Source organism: Patagioenas fasciata, chromosome 4 (assembly GCF_037038585.1).
Source record: "Patagioenas fasciata isolate bPatFas1 chromosome 4, bPatFas1.hap1, whole genome shotgun sequence".
NCBI classification, from domain to species: domain Eukaryota; kingdom Metazoa; phylum Chordata; class Aves; order Columbiformes; family Columbidae; genus Patagioenas; species Patagioenas fasciata.
The window spans coordinates 25,398,716-25,417,501 of record NC_092523.1 but is presented as its reverse complement, the minus strand read 5'-3'; the positions used below and the strand labels follow the sequence as shown (position 1 = coordinate 25,417,501).

General features: G+C 41.0%; 1 protein-coding gene across 3 annotated transcripts; it reads right to left on the bottom strand.

Moving 5' to 3' along the window:
* Window positions 1-1,016: 1,016 nt before the first annotated feature.
* Window positions 1,017-18,786, bottom strand: RHOH (ras homolog family member H). Of its 3 annotated transcripts, XM_065837126.2 has the most exons (3): window positions 18,515-18,786; window positions 17,376-17,480; window positions 1,017-4,363 (listed from the first exon to the last, which is right to left on the bottom strand). In XM_065837126.2, the coding sequence occupies exon 3, from the start codon at window positions 4,134-4,136 to the stop codon at window positions 3,561-3,563; it is 576 nt and encodes a 191-aa protein (XP_065693198.1). In that variant the 5' UTR covers window positions 4,137-4,363; window positions 17,376-17,480; window positions 18,515-18,786; the 3' UTR covers window positions 1,017-3,560. The 3 variants fall into 3 exon arrangements, with proteins under 3 accessions (XP_065693198.1, XP_071663506.1, XP_065693199.1); XM_071807405.1 differs by lacking the exons at window positions 17,376-17,480; window positions 18,515-18,786 and adding an exon at window positions 16,161-16,230; XM_065837127.2 differs by lacking the exons at window positions 17,376-17,480; window positions 18,515-18,786 and adding an exon at window positions 5,677-5,801.

The window sequence follows — 18,786 nt, the reverse complement described above, 5'->3', positions numbered from 1 at the left end:
TTTTCTGTCCAATGAGGTCAAACATTGATGAAAAATGATAGTGCTATCGCTGTTCTCATTTTAAGTTCCAAGTATTTTTCTCTTAAAAAAACTACAAAAAACCCAGCTTTTAACAGGAAGCAAAAGTAAAGTTACCCGTGTAGTAACAAACTGAAAGGGATCGGTTTGAGAGGCTAGAAAAGGAACACTTTGGCAAGGTCTCTTCCCATATCTGAACAACTCAACCCCACTGAGCTGAGGCTGCACGTTGCTTCAGTCTCCCCCAACCTGCTGTTGTTTAGACCAAAGAAGTTAAAACTGAACATGTACCCAGCTGTCATTTGAGTGTATTTTGAATGCCAGAGCCGGATTTTTACTACCGAGCTGCACCCGGGGATCCCATTGCAAAAACACCCTGGTAGGATTTCATGGGAGACCTCAGCAGTTCCTCGGCGTTCACACCGCACGCAGCAGGGCTGCAGTTGTACAAACCCCATCCCAATAAGCCATTCGGTTGAATCTTCTACTGAGTTCTGCTATGTCCTGATTTCACTCTCTGCATTTAAGTTGCCACACTGTCCAACCGCATCAGTTCTATAGCTCAGGGAAAGCTGCATAATTAGGCACTACAATAACTTGCTTCACAGTTTGTTCCCAGTGAAAAGTGCTGTTTAGCTTTGAGAGTCTGAAAATAGCCAGGCTGTGAAAACTGGAACAGTTTCGTGGGGGTTTTTTTGACATAGCACCAAACCAAAACCCCCCTGTTACTTTATCCTCTCTCCAATTTGATTTTAAAAGTCAGCAAGCTTGAATTCTTCATTTTGCAACACACTGTAACAAGCCCTGTGAAGTAAATATGGATAAGATGGGATTTTCAGTTATGATGTGTTTCTGGAGCACATCTTCATCTGGCTTTGTCTGATATAACAACTCTCTGGAGCAAATGACACAACACAGCATCCTGGCCTAGCGGTTGCTGCTCTTCAACACATAAAAACGGCAGCGTGAACGGTTATAAACAAAGCTTAACCCACAGAGAAAAAAGACCATTTAATAGAACATGTTGGCAAAAATATGTCTCAAAAGAGTTGAAACCAGGTATTAAATCTGTCAGTGGAGTGGGGACCATATAAAAATGTCCATAATTGCAACAGATTTGAAGATTCACAATATGACATTTTACATGTAATCTTTAATGTTCTAACGGTAACAATGGCTGCTTTTAAATTAGGGTAACAAAACCCAAAACTTTCAGTGAAGAGGCATTGCAAGAGTGGAGATGTAGAAAAATATTTATTCCAAAAGCCAAAAGCTTTTTAACCAAGGACTGCCAATACCTACCCACTTGTGGAACTCTGCATAAGTATCACACCTTTCAGGTTCTTTTACAAACATGTCAGTTTTAGTGTTTCAGGGAGCAAAGGATTTGCAATCAATACCAGAAGAGAAAGTAGGAAAGAGAAGAGTACAGGAAAGATGGGTGGTGATGGGAGCCCTCATCTTATGTGCTTGGGTGAAGAAGCTTGTAAAGATTTAAAGCTGATATGAAAACCTCACAGGACACCAGTATGTTTTTATGACCAGAAGCTTCCTTTACAGTCAGGTTGGTGAATATTCACCAGCCTGGGAGCTGGCAGGACAATCACAAACTCAAGGGTCCTGTGCACCTCTGCTATTCAAGGCGTCTGCAATGCCAATACTTGCTCACCTACACCACAGGTGAGATCATCTCTGGGATTCACAGGAAGGGAATGATTTAATTTGGAAATTCTCTTTAAGAGGAGCTCAGAGGCAGAAAGGAGTATGGAGAAGAGCACCTAACCAGTTCTTCAGGGACAATCTATAAATAGATATGATCTGAGCTATAGCTTATTTGCTTAGCAGGGTAACTCCTGAAGTCCCACTTTGGTTTGGAATCAAATAAGCCACTGCATTCGTTCCTGTTGAAATACAGGAGCCTGGGCTCAGCCAAAACAGACACAGGTCACTCTCTCAGACCCACATGGAAGGAGAAACATCCTACTGTGCTATGTGCCATCTTTTACGGCACCATACTATAAGCCCCTCAAAGGTCAGTTCTGAGCTAGCTGAAGGACAGAGAAAGGAAGAATAAAAGTCTTGCTGCACTAAGAAATCCCCTAGGAGATTTCCTCTCTGGGCAGCAGAAACCTTGGGATAAGACAGATCTGCAAGTCCTGAGAGGTGGTGTGGGACAGAAGGGACAGATAACCTGAGAAGGGGAGCACCACGACTCACCAGGAATGTACATCATTGTGGGTCGACCCCACTCTATCTTCTAGCAGAGTTCTCTTACACACCTGGAGTTTCCACCTCCTCAGCCTGACTTTCTATGCAGGACGGTAACTTTACCCAAGTAGGTACATCAGGATTCGACTCTTAGACTTGCCAGGCTCCCCAGGATGCAAAGCCTGTTTCAGTCTTATTTTGATACAACCCAGGCAGTCACACTTAGTATACAAACTCAAAAACTAATGTTATTTAGCCATTCTAAATGCACACATTCAACATTGCCATGTACTTAATTTTTCACTATAGAAGGTGACTGGTTTCACTAAAACCACTATTTCAAAAAGAAGTGTACTAAATGTACGTGGAAATTTTAGTGCTCGTTAAAAATACCTTTCATTCCTGAAGACTGAAATCTTTTGCCTCCAGTATTAGAGCAGGGACAACAGTGGTGATGACAGTGCAGAATAATCTCTGCCACCCCAACCATATGTTAAAACCATCCCTGACCGCAAGCCAGCCTTTCGGAGGTTGTAAGCAGGTGAGGTCTAGGAAGAGTCAGGCTAGTTTCCTCCTGGTTGATGCAATCTTTGGCCACATTGCTGAGGAGCAAGATAAAATAAATCTCAAAGAGCCACAGGACAGTTGTCAAATGTTGCTAAGTTTTGATCACTCCTATGCTGGTTATATTGGGTTTCATTACTATGCAGTGGCTCAGGCATGTGTAAGAAGTGCTGGGCTTGCCTGCAGGCCATTTGTTACATGGATAGGACAATTTGCTTCTGTGCTTAGCTAAAGGAAGAACCTTCAAAATGTAAAAATAAACTGTCAGCCTTTTACAACAACGTATACAAGAGTCTTTTAAATAGAATACACAATGGTCAGATTTTTATATACTAAGTTCTTAAAGTAAAATAAAAGCTCCACATGGACACACATGTCAAGAGGTGGGGGTTGATCCAGGCAGAAGTTTGTTGTTAAATAAATGCAGACAAACCAACAACTGAGGAACATCAACAGAAACAAACAAACAATAAAATCAATGCAGATATTATCTGCAGATCTCCAGGCTAAGCCTGCTCCAGTCCAGGCTAGCAAAGTCCAGACATGGGCTTGTGAATAAGGGGATGTACCTGCACCTTTTGTTTTCCAAGAGAGTGTCCATGTGTGTTGGCAGGGAGCAGATCAGAGAGTGCACATCTGTCTCACCAGGGGCACCTGCACTGTGGTTCTGCCAGGAGTCCTCCTTTGATGCACCTCCCATTCCATCTGCTGTGGTATCTCTGTGCGAAGACGGAAAGAACGAACGCGGGCAAACCCAGTGCTGACAGTCCTCAGAAGATCTTGCACTCGTTAATGGCGAAGAGCTTCCGCCTGTTCTGCCGTTTGGCTTGGTTGACTGCTGTCCGCACAGCGTACTCAAACACCTGCTGCACTCCGCGGTTACTGAGGGCAGAGCACTCCAAATAGCCTTTGGCTCGCACGTCCTGGGCCAGACGCTTCCCCTCCATCGGGCTGATGCAGGAGGAGCGGTAGGGCCCCATGTCGCGCTGGTCGGTCTGAGTGGCCACCACCAAAACGGGGATGCGTGGCAAATGGCTGCGGATCTCGCTGATCCATTTGTTCCTCAGGTTCAGAAAGGAATTGTGATTTGCCACTGAGTAGCACATTAATACCACATCTGCCTGTTGATATGAGAGGGGGCGAATGCCTCTGAAGGCATCGCTGCCAGATGTGTCCCAAAGACCCAGGCTAATCTGTACACCATCCATGAAGACATCCACTCCTGTATTTTCATATACGGTGGGTCTGTAGTCATCTGGAAAAGTCTCAGAGGTGAAACGCACCAAGAGTGATGTTTTGCCCACTGCAGAGTCTCCCACCAGGACACACTTGACTGAATCCAGCATTTTATTAAGGTCCAGGGCCAAGAGCACTGTTTCTGTGCAGCAGAAGTGGGATGGAGAGATGCAGTGGTCTTGAAAGTTCTCTAGATAACTTCCATTTGGTAAGAAACCATCCAAATCTCTTTACTTCTCAAGACTTCATAGTGTCACTTGGGTTTAAAATCCCCTTTTCTCCCACACGTCTCTATGGTTCTGTCAGTTTAAAATCCTCAGTGAGTCAAATGGTGTTTCTGGAAGAGTAAAAATAAAATGTAACATTTATAACCCACAGAGAACAGACTGTTCTTCATCAAGATAAAGCCACCTGGACACATCTTTGGACAGCCATGGGGAGTACCCCACACAAGGATGCTGAACTTTGCTGCTCCCTCCCAGCTGCCTGCATGTGCAACAGCCATTCACATAAATAACCTTCTTGCTGCTCCACGGGGGCTAACTGTCCTATCACCTCTGCCATTCTCCACTGAGACCAACTATTTTTTTCCCTCTGATTGTCTAAAAAACCAATAAAATAAATTTCACTTTGGTATAACTGCTAGTAACCTGCTTTTAGGGAGACATTTCCTCCCTCTGACTTTCACCAAGACTGAAACCCTCTTAACTCTTCAGTTCAGAATCCCTTGAAAACGTACTCAAGCTCTGCAGAGGCAGTCAAGAGAAAAATAGCCCTTCCCTAACCAATTTGACTATTTAAGGAATGCTGTAACGAACACTAACACAGAACCGCTTGTGACAATGAGGAAGCAAAGACTTCAGGTTTGAATCTCGAGCAACATGAATCTCAACAGTTTTCAAAGCAAAGAAGGATTCACAGCAAAAATACAAAAAAGTTCAAAATTTTTCTTACAAATCACTTTCAACAAGAAGCATAAGCCAAAGAAAACCACACCACCACTGCTTGACCCAGTCACACAATTTCATTTGAAGGAGATACAGCTGCCCTGACATTTACTCTGTTGTAAAACTGAACTGAGAGTACCTCTTCAGAGTGTGTAATTGCTTTTGAGCTCCTGCCAGCATTCAGTCAAATTTTCCTATTTTGAAAGCATTTGCCTCTTCCCCACTAGATGTCTGCAAGATTCACTGCTCACACAGGGCGACACGCAAGATGCTATGAAAATCACTAACTGCAAAACTCAAGGCAAATCAGTTCTGCTCAACAAAAGTAATTTTTAAAAGTATCACTGCATAATTTCAAAATGTACTGTGTATGCTACACAAATAACATATTTCTGTCTCCTTCATATATGAAAAGTCACAGCTTAAAGTTATTTGCACAGAAATGAATGATGGCCACTAAAAGCATCTATTCTACATTACCATAGTGCTCTTCAGTTTCACCACTTGAACCCCACCAACACCCACCCACCTACCCACCCACATTTCTAGTACACTCAAAGCTTTGGCTTACTCCACAAAGGGGAAAAACAAAGTAAAACAAGAGAAAAGCACCAGATGATCTTAGGAGAGAACACTTTACAGGCACTGACAACTGCTACTGGCAAGTGCCCTGCTTTCACTTTGCAGTGAGGCAGCGCCCTACCTCCTCCCGTGCTGCTGGCACACCCGCGGCTCTCACACCCATGCACCGGCCAAAAGCAGACGTGCCGGTGGCCTGGCCGGACCATGTTGTTTTATAGAGGCAGCACCAAGCGTGCGGGACCGTTCTCATGCGCACTTGAGTTACCGGTACCGAGAGGAGTCATTGCAACAGGCGGCGCTTCCTGCTCCGCCAGCCCGACCGCGTTCTCGCCACATCAGTTCACTTCTGGGAAGTGGGATGGAGGCCCAGGCTGCCCCACGGCATTCCTGGCTGCCAGGAAACAAGCTGCTCCCCAGATTCAAGTTTTGGTGGCAGCAGCTGGAAATTTGCTTTTAAAGATTCAGTAGGTCTAACTCCACTGTTCTCCCTTCTCTGTTCCACAAACAAGCTCTCAAGGGAATTAAAACAAGACATTTACAAAATATATCTATAAAAAATTTGAAAAGTACATGTAGGATGCACAGTCCAATCACTTAAATGCATCATCATCTTTCCTTCGGGGTATTCTACTTCAAAATTGTGTAAGCAGTACAGTTTGAGAACACCACAATTCACCACAAGCCAGTAGCATATGATTCAGACAAAGCTGCTTGTTAGCATGTAACAAGTCTCTTTTTCAGAACAAACATTTCTTTGGTACAAATTGTCCTTAATGCTTTTAGGTTCATTATTTTGTGTATATTTGGATGTGGCGAAAATAAGGATATCTGAAGTATGACTTTTGCTATCTCATAAATGCCAGAACAGAGAAAGACAGATAAAAGGACTGTTTTGGTAGACAGCCTGTTGATTACCAGGTCAGATTATTTTGCCTGTTTTAAATGAAAGTATATAAATGATTAAAGACTGAAAAAGGTATTAAGGACTACTGAGTATGGCTAGTCAACACACACAATAACAAACGCTGGAATATTCCACCATGATGGAACTGTTTTCTAAGCAAATTATATTTTTCTACAATCCATTGATGAACAACGATGACCAGCGTCTAACAAGGTCCATGTTCTGGTCCCGTGGACAGAGTGCGATCAGTGGTCCTGATCTTGCTGTTGTCCACAGTCATGTGGAGTTTATGTGCCTCCAGATATAGTTGAGACTACATATGAGCATATTGAAGATAATTTTTAATTATGCACGGAGCCTGTTCTTGATGCAGCCTCAGGGTAAGAACAGTATTAGTGTATCAAAATAATTATGCAAGCTCACCTCAATTAATGGAAAGCTCTTTAGATTAAACATCAACAGAAAACAATGTCCTTTAAAGGATAGGCCAGTACTGGGCACTTCTACACTCGGTATACAACCGGTTCTATAAATATTTGCAAAAGCTTTGGTTCCTTTCTCTCATAGAATGTACTACGGTCTTGGTCTGACAGTGCAGCATGCTACACCCATTAAAAGACTGCAGAAAATCTTCTGATCACAGACGGTTGAGTCTAAGCTATTGCCGGATGGTTTTTTTTCCAACAATCTGGTTTTCCAAATTTTACTAACTTTATCAAGTCCATTTCACACCTGGAATTCCAGATTTAAACCTGTATCTTCTTGTACACTACCTTGGTTTATGCTTTCACCACTCGTAACAATAGAAGATTTTATTTTAAAAAGGTGAGAGCTTTTATAATATTATTAACTATAAGAATATATGTCTAATTCTCATGCAGTCATTCTGAATAAGTCTTTAATATACCTTAAGATTAACCTCAGAGAAAATTCTTGCACATTTTTAGATAGAGCCCTGCTTTTCAACTCTTCCATATTGCCTATGTAGCTAATGCAACATTTATTTTCTTTGCTTTCCTATTTTTATTGCCCCTGTCTTTGGAATACAGAGCCCTCAAGCTTCACTGGAGACATGAGCACAAAAAGCCGTACAACAGCTGCGCTCCGGGCACTGCCCGTCCTGCACCTCAGCAATCTCAGGCAAGTAAATGATACAGAGAAGGTGAGCGGTGTTACCAACCATAACACAGTGGGATGGGAAAGAGGAGCACAGCAGCACCAAGCTCTTTGCAGGTGGAGGATTCAATCCTATGAAAAACTAATCTAATATTTGTTGAAACAACTCTAGCAACAAACGAAAGCAGGATTGCTTGTATTGGAAGGGGTAAATTTATCAACTAGACCAAACGGGATTTTAACTTATCCCAGGAACGCCTCTGGCATCTACAGTGAGGTCATTGTGAGCATGACTCACTACGGCTAAACATCCGCAGGGGATGGACAGTGTCTTATGATAGGGGAAAATAAAGAGTGTCAGGAACTCCTAATTTCAAAACCAGTCTTGGATATTGATAGTGCACTCTGGAGTAGGCTGAGGTTTGGAAGGAATTAACTCATACATAAAGAAACTACGCAGGCAAGACAACAGGCTTTTCAGATCAGGCAGTCACAAAATGATTCAGAGAGTAAAAGCAATTAACATGCTAACTATTATTGCCATTATCCGGTCCCTACCACAATTATATCTCAGTGCAGTTCCTGTTGATATCAGGATAAGAGCAGGCTAATTTTTCAGTTTGAGCACTGTGTACAGTAACTCTTGAAGAGACCTGATGTTGCAAGGAAATAAAAATATTTATACTAATAAAAAAAGCTTAAAACCACTGGGGAGACTTCCACTTGCTGTGCAAGGCTTGGATGCACATATTGTACTTGACTGCCCACATTATTCCTGTGAGTTCCACCTCATGCAGAGGTTGGGTCTGCAAAACATTGTCTACAATTCTTGTCTATCATGTTGATTATAATGGCTGCTCCTTCTAACTGCACCATGGATACATAAAAACTCTCCTTGCATCTCTTAGAGGCTCTCGAGGAGAAGAAGGAGACATGGAGACTACCCTTACTGACAAGAACAAGGCACAGCTCCACACCTTCACCTCCATGGGTGCAGCAGGTGCTGCAGGGCACAGACGGGGCCTGAGAACAGCTCCTGAGAGGAAAAGGAGAGGGAGGAAGAGAAGGAGGAGGAGGGCTGGCAGGAAACCTAGACAGGGCAGAGGTGCTGTTGCCTGGTTAGGGCAGCACCCAGAAGATGCAGCAGGGAGATGACTGGCCCCTGTAATGGAGACACTGTGGCCATTGCAGATCCAGTCTGGGTGCCCAGATAGATCCAGACTGCTGCACAGGCCTTTGCTGCTACAGCACGGGGCTACTGAAAACTAACACATGGCCTGCAGCCCGTCTGGAGACAGCAGCTGGTCTGTGAGAGAATGGCCCCTTGCTGTGAAGTTTTCTGTCGTGCATTCATTAAGCTGATGCTCTGACATTTCGTTAGCCACCTCCTGGTTTGTAAACTCATTTTAAGATAATTTTGATCTATAGCACTACGTGGCCCTGTTCTTGCCAGTCTAGGAAACAGCCTCCCTCCACCTCAGTGTCAGCGCTTCAGTCCACAGCGGCATTCAGTGGTGGTAGCTCTGCCATGAAGAACTGGCTCACAGCCCCTACCTGTGCAAGGTGCTGCATCTTTTCCCCAAACTGCTCCAACAAAAAATCTGCATGCAACTCATTCACTTTCCAAGCAGGCTACCACAGGGAACATCTTTATTCTCTGGCATCTTTATTCTTTGAGGGCAGGTTATTTCATTGGCAGGATGTTTCAGCTGTCTGCTACATTGGTGACACTGATGGATCAATTGCCCAGGCTTTCTCTCAATGTGTTCTTATATTTTAAAGAACTGAGAGGATGCCTAGAAGCTTCGTTGAGAGCTTTTATACAGATATTTTATCCTTAAGTACAAGCATACTTGCAATGGCTCCCTAAAGTTAGAAGAGCAAGTAACATGCAATGAACCCACATTTTCAAAGCCAAGATGTCTTGTCATTTCAAAAACAATCTTCTTCCAGAATTAAACCAAATTCAGACAGAAGAACCTAGAGATCATTCTTTCACTCTCATATTCACAAAACTGAAATCCTGTTCCTGTTTTCAAATTTCAGTGCTTTGTTTTGAAAAATACAAAACTTTTTTTAAAAAAATTCTTAATTTATGAAATATAAAGAAAATGGACAACCACTTTCTTAACAGCCTTTGCAAAAAAATCACTACTGGATCAAGACAGCACCTGAATTTGCCAACTTTATTCCTAGCAAGGGATCTCAAGTCATCAGATTTAAAGGAAATTCTCTCCTCTTGAGACTGGGGAATCTTGCTATAAAATAATGACATATACAGACCAATATTGTTTAGAAGATGAAATCAGACATTAAGTCTTAGTAAAGAAAGCTTTCCATACAAGAAAATTTACATATTTACACACATACTTAGTCACTGCACATATATATAAAGCTGTATAATGAGATAAATTAAAATTGCTAGTTCATTACTTTAGTAATAGTACTTCTAATTAATATATATAAGCAATGGATAATGACACGTATAAAGCTCTACTGAATTTACTACAGTCACTGAGAAAAACTTTAACTCTCATTTTAGTTACCCAACTAGACAAAATAGATATTTATTCTATCTTCAATAACCCTTTAGCTGTGACTAATCACACCTTGCTCCAGCTACTTACAAATTAAACATGAACACAAATTATTAGAACCACTCCAAAATTAACAAAAAGTCTGTAAGGCTGTCATGTACAGATCCGAGACCTTAAATTCAAAAGAAGTCTATGGAATTTGGCAGTACTAAGTACCTGCTTCAAAATTCAAGCCATGAGTCTGAAGTAATTTTCCTCCATGTGTTTATGGCACAACATTGTAAATTATGGACTATGTGGTGCTCATAGTATTATGGGGCATTTTCAAAAGTGACCTATTTTCAGTATAAACGTTGCATTCTCTCCAAATCAAAATGCAGGTAAATCAAGTGTAGGAAAGTAAACTCTTCACAGTGGACCAATCATGTGCCGTTCTCACTCAGATCCAACATCCTCCAAAGTCAGCAGAAATGGAACCTCATGTCATGTTCAAACTGCGGCACGTGCCCTTGTGCTTACCAAGCGTTTCCCCTCTACAAGACACTGCGTATGTCACCTGCCTTTCCCACTCTTCCCTGGGATCATTTGTCTTCTCTGCTCTTAAACAGAGAAGAAATGCTTCTGGAGTCTCACCACAGATACAGCTGTACATGGAGCAGCTGGTGCGCAAATGTCATACGTGTGTATGCTCGAGCACAGACCTTTGCCAACCATCTGTCCGTCTGCATTTACATAGCCAGTGGTTTTGTACACACATATGTATATATATGTATATATGTATTCATCACTGACATAGAGCTACTTTTGGATCCGGATGGGGATACAGATATGCTTGCAGATGAACATGGATAAAGCACTATGTGCTGACTGTAGCACTACACACGTGCCCATGAAAAGTCACGCTATCAGAATGGACTCAAAAAGAAATTTCCACCCATGTCCGACTGCCTTGTAGCCAAACAGAAGGTCTGGTATTATAAAATGTATGATATTTAAGTCATTGACTTCAATGAGATTACTATGTGTGTACAATTATTCACATGTGGAAATGTTCGCAGCTTTGGGCCCCAAACCACTTCAAATTTTTCATGCCACATCCTCTTTTAATACAGTTCACCTTTTTTGAAGTTTGAGACGAGTCAAAAAGGCATTTACAACATATTTTTGTAGATTTTTTTTTTACAGGTTTAACTCTTTAAAATCTCCCCAAATTTTTTTTTTTGGGTGACAAAATGTGAAGTATTCATTTATTTGCAACCGTCAACACTTATCGTGTTTTCTTTGCAGAAAGCTTAGCCCTTTCCCTGTTTCTGTTTTGGGATTTTTTTACCATCTGCTGATCCAGGCTTAATAATTGTGAAGTATCCATTTCTCTTTCATACGTGACTAATATCTGTTAGTTTTAAATACACATTTGTAATTTCTTGCAGAATTGCTAGACTGGATGCATAGAAGTGTATATGCATACATATATACACAAAAATATCAACAATAAATCAGCATATATTTCAAAATGTAACTATTTCAACAATTAATCTGTCCATCCATGTACAAAAATATGAGATCCATATGTACATGCATGTGTTCCTATGTCTATATACATATATAGACACGTATATATACATATGCGGATACTCGTTCATTTGCAGAATAATTTGCTACAGATTGCTATACAAAACAGATGCATATTCAGTGTGAGATATCTTACCATCATTTGAAAACCTGCATATGTATTTTGTATCAAAGAATGAATGCATTATGGAAATGACCATGATCTTTAAATTACTTTATTTCTACATATAGGTACGCATGTGTATTTGCATATACATGAGCAGAAATGACTGCTGTGCTAAATCTGGATTTGCAATAACCTAAGAGTATAACTGATAGATAATAGAGTCTTACACATACATATAAAGAAATTGCATAGTCATACACTGTAAACAATTACATTTCTACTACGTATGAAGCAGTTCTTTACATGTTAGAATGATTTGTTGTTACGGATATGCATGGATTTATATTAAATCCTGCAGCTGTGTAACATGGTAAAATATTAAAACTAAAAACCTGTCAACTGCACACACACACTTGCATTTGAGGGCAAAAGGGCTTCCCCTCGCAGCAGAGAGGGCTGGCTGCGGGTGTTTGGGCTCTAATGGGGGTAGGACCGCGCTCCTCTCCCTTGCCTGCGCAGCATTCATCTTCTTCACTGGGTCCCTTAAGCACAACTGAATAACCAATATTAACAGTATAGCTAAAAGCTCATGTATGAACGATACAGGTGATATGACGCCCTCCTCAATGTTAAAAAGTCTTTAAAAAAATTGTCCTACCTACCCGCCATGGATCACTCGCAAGATCTCCAAGGTTCCTTTCAGTTGTCTATTAAGTTTTATAAAATGCCTACCACAAAATAAGGAGACTCTCAAGCCCAGGTCTTCTCCCCCTAACCTCATGGGGAGGAGAAGGAGGTTCTCCATCTTAGTTAAATTATGTATTTGCATAAATTTTGTTTCACTGGGAGGTAAATTAGGAGGAGGAAAATATTAGTTGGAACAGAATTATCCAATGTTTGATGGAAGGTTATTTTTGCATATTTTGTGATAAGAAGGAAATGTGTTGAATGTATAGGTGTTTTGAGCAACAAATAATGATGTTTCAGTTGATCAAACAATCCACAATAATGACTTCTTGCTAAAACATATTGATCTTTTTTTTTTTTTTTATTTGGGAAGAACACATTTGCTGCATGCAACCATTTGGTTCTGCTGTGATGAATGCTAAACTTCTTGAGGTAATGAGCAAAGCTAGCTACAGAAGCAACAATAATGTGGTCAGTTATTTCTTTTATAACACTGAGAAACTGGCCGACAATTTTAGCTTTTCCTCTTTGAATCGCCAGCAACAAAAAGCTTTTCCTTATCTCTGTATATATTAGACTGTTTAAAATCATAGTCTGTATTTCAGCCAGAGGGAAACTGCCATATTTTAAAATTAATTTTTAAATTTTGTGTGCACATATGTATATTAAAATGTTAAAAATCTGGAGAGCTTGCTTGGAAATAATTTCAACCAGCTCACAAGTAGAAAGTGCGATACAAAACATACAATTATCATAATATTTCCTGCATTTGTGGATTTAAGGTCTTTATCCTTTTGATTTGTTCTATAAATTAAGAAAGGAGTTGCCTTCCACAATCTATCCCGCAATTCGGTATTCAAGCACTGTGCCCGGCACAAGGATAAAATAAGAGTTAATATGTATTTACAGGACAGGGAATAACATAATTTCTCTCACTACTTAGTCTCCCTATAGTTCCCTAATTGTAGCAAATTAGATTAAACACCATAAAGGGGCATGCCTACTTGCCTACATCAAATTGCCTATGTCCTATGCATAGTTATGAATAATGCTCAATTTCAAATGAACATGCTGTCAAGATCTCTTTTTTTTTTTTTTTCTGGAATTATCACAAATTACTCCTGGTAGTTCAGATTTTACATTGATTTATATCTTACACCAACCATATGTCAGAGCAGAATATATATTTCAGGGCCTGCTTTACTTTACTTTTCTCCAGTTCTGGTATAACCTTAATCTTCTGTTGCTTTCATATAAAACATATAATACTGCAGACAGGACTGGGTCACACGGAATAGGTTAAGAGGAGAAAAGCCTCTACTCTTTACCACCAAAAGTAATATACAAATCCTTCTCACTCATTCTTCACTCCAGTATTTTGAGAAGCCATTTCAGGTACTTAAAGCTGACATCTATTTGGCTTTTGGCTGGTTTGAAGACCATACAAATCCCCACGATACAGTAAATCTTAATGCAGAGTTCCTGTTTTTCAGAGGGAAGCATTTAAAGATTTCCTTGATTTTCTTGATTTTTACATATTTTGCATGAAAATGATCATGTATATGAAAAGAGAGATATTTTAGGAGAGCTACGGTTTAATATTATGAGAACATTTCCCATGCTGTATATTTGAATCCTGGTGGACCTGATTCAAACTCAGAGATATTTCACCCAATGTCTTTTCATCCAGAATTAAAACTCCACTGAAAGATAGATGAATTTAAAATCCTGCATTGAAATTGATGGAAACAAAAGACATGACAGACTTTAAAGACAGATATTTTATAATATATTTTTGTAATGAAAAAAATACAAGCACACAGATAATGAGAGGAAGTTAATAGATAATTCAGTATGTCATTAATTCAATAACTCGGAACTCTAAAGACTTTACCAGCTTTTAAGAACAGTCATTTAATGGGGAAAAAAATTAAAAAAGGCAAGCTGCAGACTGTGTCCACCTGCATGCCTATCAGCAAAAGGAAGGAACAGCTTTCTCGCTAGAGTGAGAGATTTTCTTTCAATGACTGTGTGAACAGGAGATGACCAAAACAGATCCCTAACTATGTAGGGGTCTTGATCCCACACTTTTATATTAGGAGAGCCCATCTCATCTGTATGTTCACATAAGGCAGGATAACCTTCAAAAGTGCCTCCCTGTCACTCACGTGGAACAGAGATGTCACCAGATGGTACAACAGCCTCAGACCAGGAGTGTCAGTAATGGAGACCAGTACTCCACGCTCACGCTTGTGTGTGACAAGCGGCATCATGCGTGGTACATAACATAGCCCTTCGTGCCATCTTCTGCCAGGACAGGTGTTAGTTCCCTTTCCGGCACATGCTGGGTCTTTCCTATGCTACAGGTCACCAAGGCCCTCCATTGGGGAAACCCCCAAACCATAGCAGAATCCTCTTGTGGTTTCCAGTGAGTTCAGACATTTCATCAAGCATGCCAAGTTCAGCACCCCCAACATCCTGTAGGAATTTACACTTCTCTTTGGCTCTGTAACCAAATGCAATTCCTTGTGCAAAAGAAATATGACACAGAGTCAGCAGCAAGTGATCGTCCAGGGTCGGAAAGATCAAAGAATCTGCACAAAACACAGGGCACAGCCAGGAGCAAGGCTAGGAACAAGCAAATACCCCCACAGCCACTCTGTGAGGAACACACGCAGGCAGCGAGCGGTCAGACTGTGTTGCCAGCTGCCCTCCAGTTGCCACCCCAGCAGCGACGGCAATCTGCCAGCACAGCCTCCAGCAGAACAGGGACTACTGGGACTACTGCTCCATGCTACTTTGACAGCTGCTCATTTTAGACCCGATACACCAATGTTTTGTATTCGTGACTTCCAGTGTTCACACTCATTGCTGTATTACAGAGGTTTTGCTGGCTCCAAATGTCTCCCACTCCACTGTAAACTGACGCTTTTGGTGGATTAGGAAGGTTTTCCAGTTCTTCACTTGACATAAGAATTGAAGCACAACTAAATTTGGCAAAGCTCTTATGAAACGATTTGGTTTTGTGGAGAAGAGCTAATGGTAGGCTACAGACCACAAATTTTGTTATTACATCGCTTTGTTGTATTTGTGTGATCCTGTTCAGTATTTTAAAGCAGTAATGCTTTAATTGTGGGCTTGAGACAGCTACAGACAACTACCTTTCTTAATTACTACACTGGGATTATCCCAAGACATTTTTTAAACTGTGCTCATAGCATGGAAACATTTGAAAACTGCTGATTTAATAAAACCACACACTGTTAGTCAAAATCAAGAACCTAATTTGGAAATGATGTTAACCTGTGTAACGTGATGCCTGAAATGTCACAGTAAGACATTGAAAAAGTATGAAAAGGCAAGTTTCACAGTTACTTCTTCTATTTCTTTTCTAACCATAATCAAAAGCATTATTAAAAATCCTACTATTTTTCATTGTATGGCCAGCGCCAAATCAAATTAATCACTTGAATGGTGCATTCAGTAACATTCAACAGTTTCTTAATTAAAGCTATAGAAGCACAGTGCCAACATTTTATGAAGAAAATTGAGGGTTTTTTTTAGAGAGAAGAGGCTTTTTAGTAAAAATCCTTTTAGTTTAAAGCTCGAACCTCGCTGCTGAGATGCCTCTAGAGCTGCACAGCAAAAGCAAGAGGCAAAACAGCAGAATTTCATCTCCCTACCTGGTGTCCTCCCGGCTGGTTAACAGAAAGCATCACCAAGAAAAGTTCCTCGGGATCTTCTGCTGATGCAGCCCCACTGCTCTATGAGACAGACCAGAGATGCGGCCTGCCAAGACCGCCACCGCAATTTCTGCTCATTTCCTGTGTGCTCTGGGTTTAGTGCAAAGTGTCCACTTATATCTGCAAGACTTATATGGCTTGCCCCTCGCTGTACAAGAGATTGCCTCCCCGATATCACTGGCAGCTGTCGCTAGCCAATGCAACTTTAGCATCCATCTCTGAGTTGCTGGATTTATGCAGCAGGCAGAGTGCTTTCATTTCATCCTCAAATTCACACTCCCAATGGAGCATTTGAGCCAGAATCTGTTAAGCTTCTACATATAAACATTTTCTTGAGAAAGCCGGCCACTGGGCTGGAAAAAGTAATTTTAGTAGCTTTCTGGAAATATAGCTCCAACCTCATGTTTTTACTGTGCTGCATGTAGACACAGGGACTGTCCTCTGATGTAGGCAATCGTGTGAGGTCTCATGCTTATCTTCGATGAAACCATCTCACTCGGCTTTGGCACAGCAAAATTCCCATAAGATGGGTTTAAATGACAGTAATTTACAGCCACTTTGCCCTGCCAATGGACTATGAGTTTTTGTCTTGCTTTACATGAGAAGTCAATTTCTAACATTTTCATTCTTTGCTCTGAAACTTAGATAGCAAGTACAGATTACTTATGAAAACGCAGATTCTCTATAAATACAGAACTACTATTTTTCCTGGCTTGTAGCACCTAATCTAGCTTGGTATTATGCCCGACTGAGGCCTACTTTCTCAGCTTAGCAAGAAACAAGTGCACATGGGGCTTTTCTACCCTGTGGTTACTGCACAAGTCTCAAACATGGTATTCACATCAAGTCTGTACGCACCATCTCTGGTAAACTGGACTTCACTTGTGTGATACATCCTCAAAGCTGTCTTTGAAAAATTATATTAAACCACATTCTAAAGTCAAGTAAGTATATGTGTATGGTCTGTTCTACTGGAACGTTCATAAACATGCACTGGTCTAAATGGTGGGGTTTAGAAACATAAAATACAAAGAAGCACAATGAAATGCACAATCCCGCCTTATTCTGGCGGGAACAGCAGGCTGGCATATAGTCACATCAAAGAAGCACTGACAGATCTGCTTGCTAACAACTATCTCATCTAATTTATCCTACCTTTTTCCTCTGCAAGTGTTTTCTTCAGGATAAATCCCGTGTTAAAGCTGGTCTCCTCCGGATTCCACAGCCCCACTTGCACCCCATTCACAGGTGGAAACACAGCTGAAAGAAGAAGTTGGAAAATCTTAAAGCCACATCCAGAATTTTTGCAGGGACCTGTGTCAGAGGGATGGTTCCAGGCTCTGTGTGCTCCCTCCTCATTCACCTTTTACTTTACCTACCTCTCATTGACAATGTGATAAGACCACCCCACCAACACCAGAGCATCGTAACATGCAGGTTTTGTAGGCAGATGTGCACACAGGCATACTGCTCTCTAAGGGGAACCTGCACCATGATTGTGCCACAGCTGGCTCAGAAAGCAGAGAAGAGCCCATGGAGGTGAGATGAAAGCAGAGAGTTCCAGCCACGGCCATTTAGATGGCAAACATAGCCCTTCCATCTCAGAAGGAGGCAGAGGCGCTTGTTAGACCCAACAGGGCCAGGCAGCCGCTGCAGCCAGAGCCAGTGACAGATATGTTCGCAAATTAAAAGTACTTTGAATCTGACTTTGGTCCTAAGAACCCACATTTCACCTTTCTCAAATTCTCAAAATAAAATCTTCATATAAATTTGCTTCAGAACATTTAAGATGAAACAGAACAGTTTTCTCATAACAATGATGTACTTCACAAACAGGGAAGAAAGCCATCCTTTAAGATGCTGCAGGTTTACACATGCCTGTCTCTCCTGGGTTAGTTCATACAACAGCAGAGGTGATCAGAATGTCACTCACCATCTTCAGAGTAATTCAATTTTCTCTCTTTTTTCTTACATCAGTTAATGTGGAAAATACTGGCATGGCATGGTCCATCACACCTCTCTTTCTACTTTTATACATGGCCTTTTTATGCTGAAATGGAAACAACCTCTGAACAAATGAAAGTCCAGAAGATACAGGACCAGGGGCAGATTAGACCAGTGTTCAACAGGACGTCACAATACTGAGTATTTGACAGATGGTATTAAAAGTAACATCGATTAGGTGAATCAGTTTCACAAACTTAATAAAAGTAAAACTAAAGATACTGAATTTGATTCAGAATATCAATTTACATTAAGACTTTTATTAAAAAAAAAAAATGCAAAGAACTCACCAGACGCAGGAAGCTGAAAATGACTGTTGAAAATAAAGGTCACGGAAGTCAACTATTCTAGACAAGATAGGGGAAGAAAAAAGAAGAGTGGCATTCTGTGTTCTTGGCTTTTTCAGATGGACTTCTTTTTTAGCAGATTAGAACTACTATATTATTGAGAGGGGAAAAAAAAAAAGAACCTCAAGAGGTAACCAGAGGCTGCTGCGCACACAAGCCAAATTAGTCCTGGCAACTGGGTCTAGCCCATCCGGAGGCAGCAGTGACAGCAGACC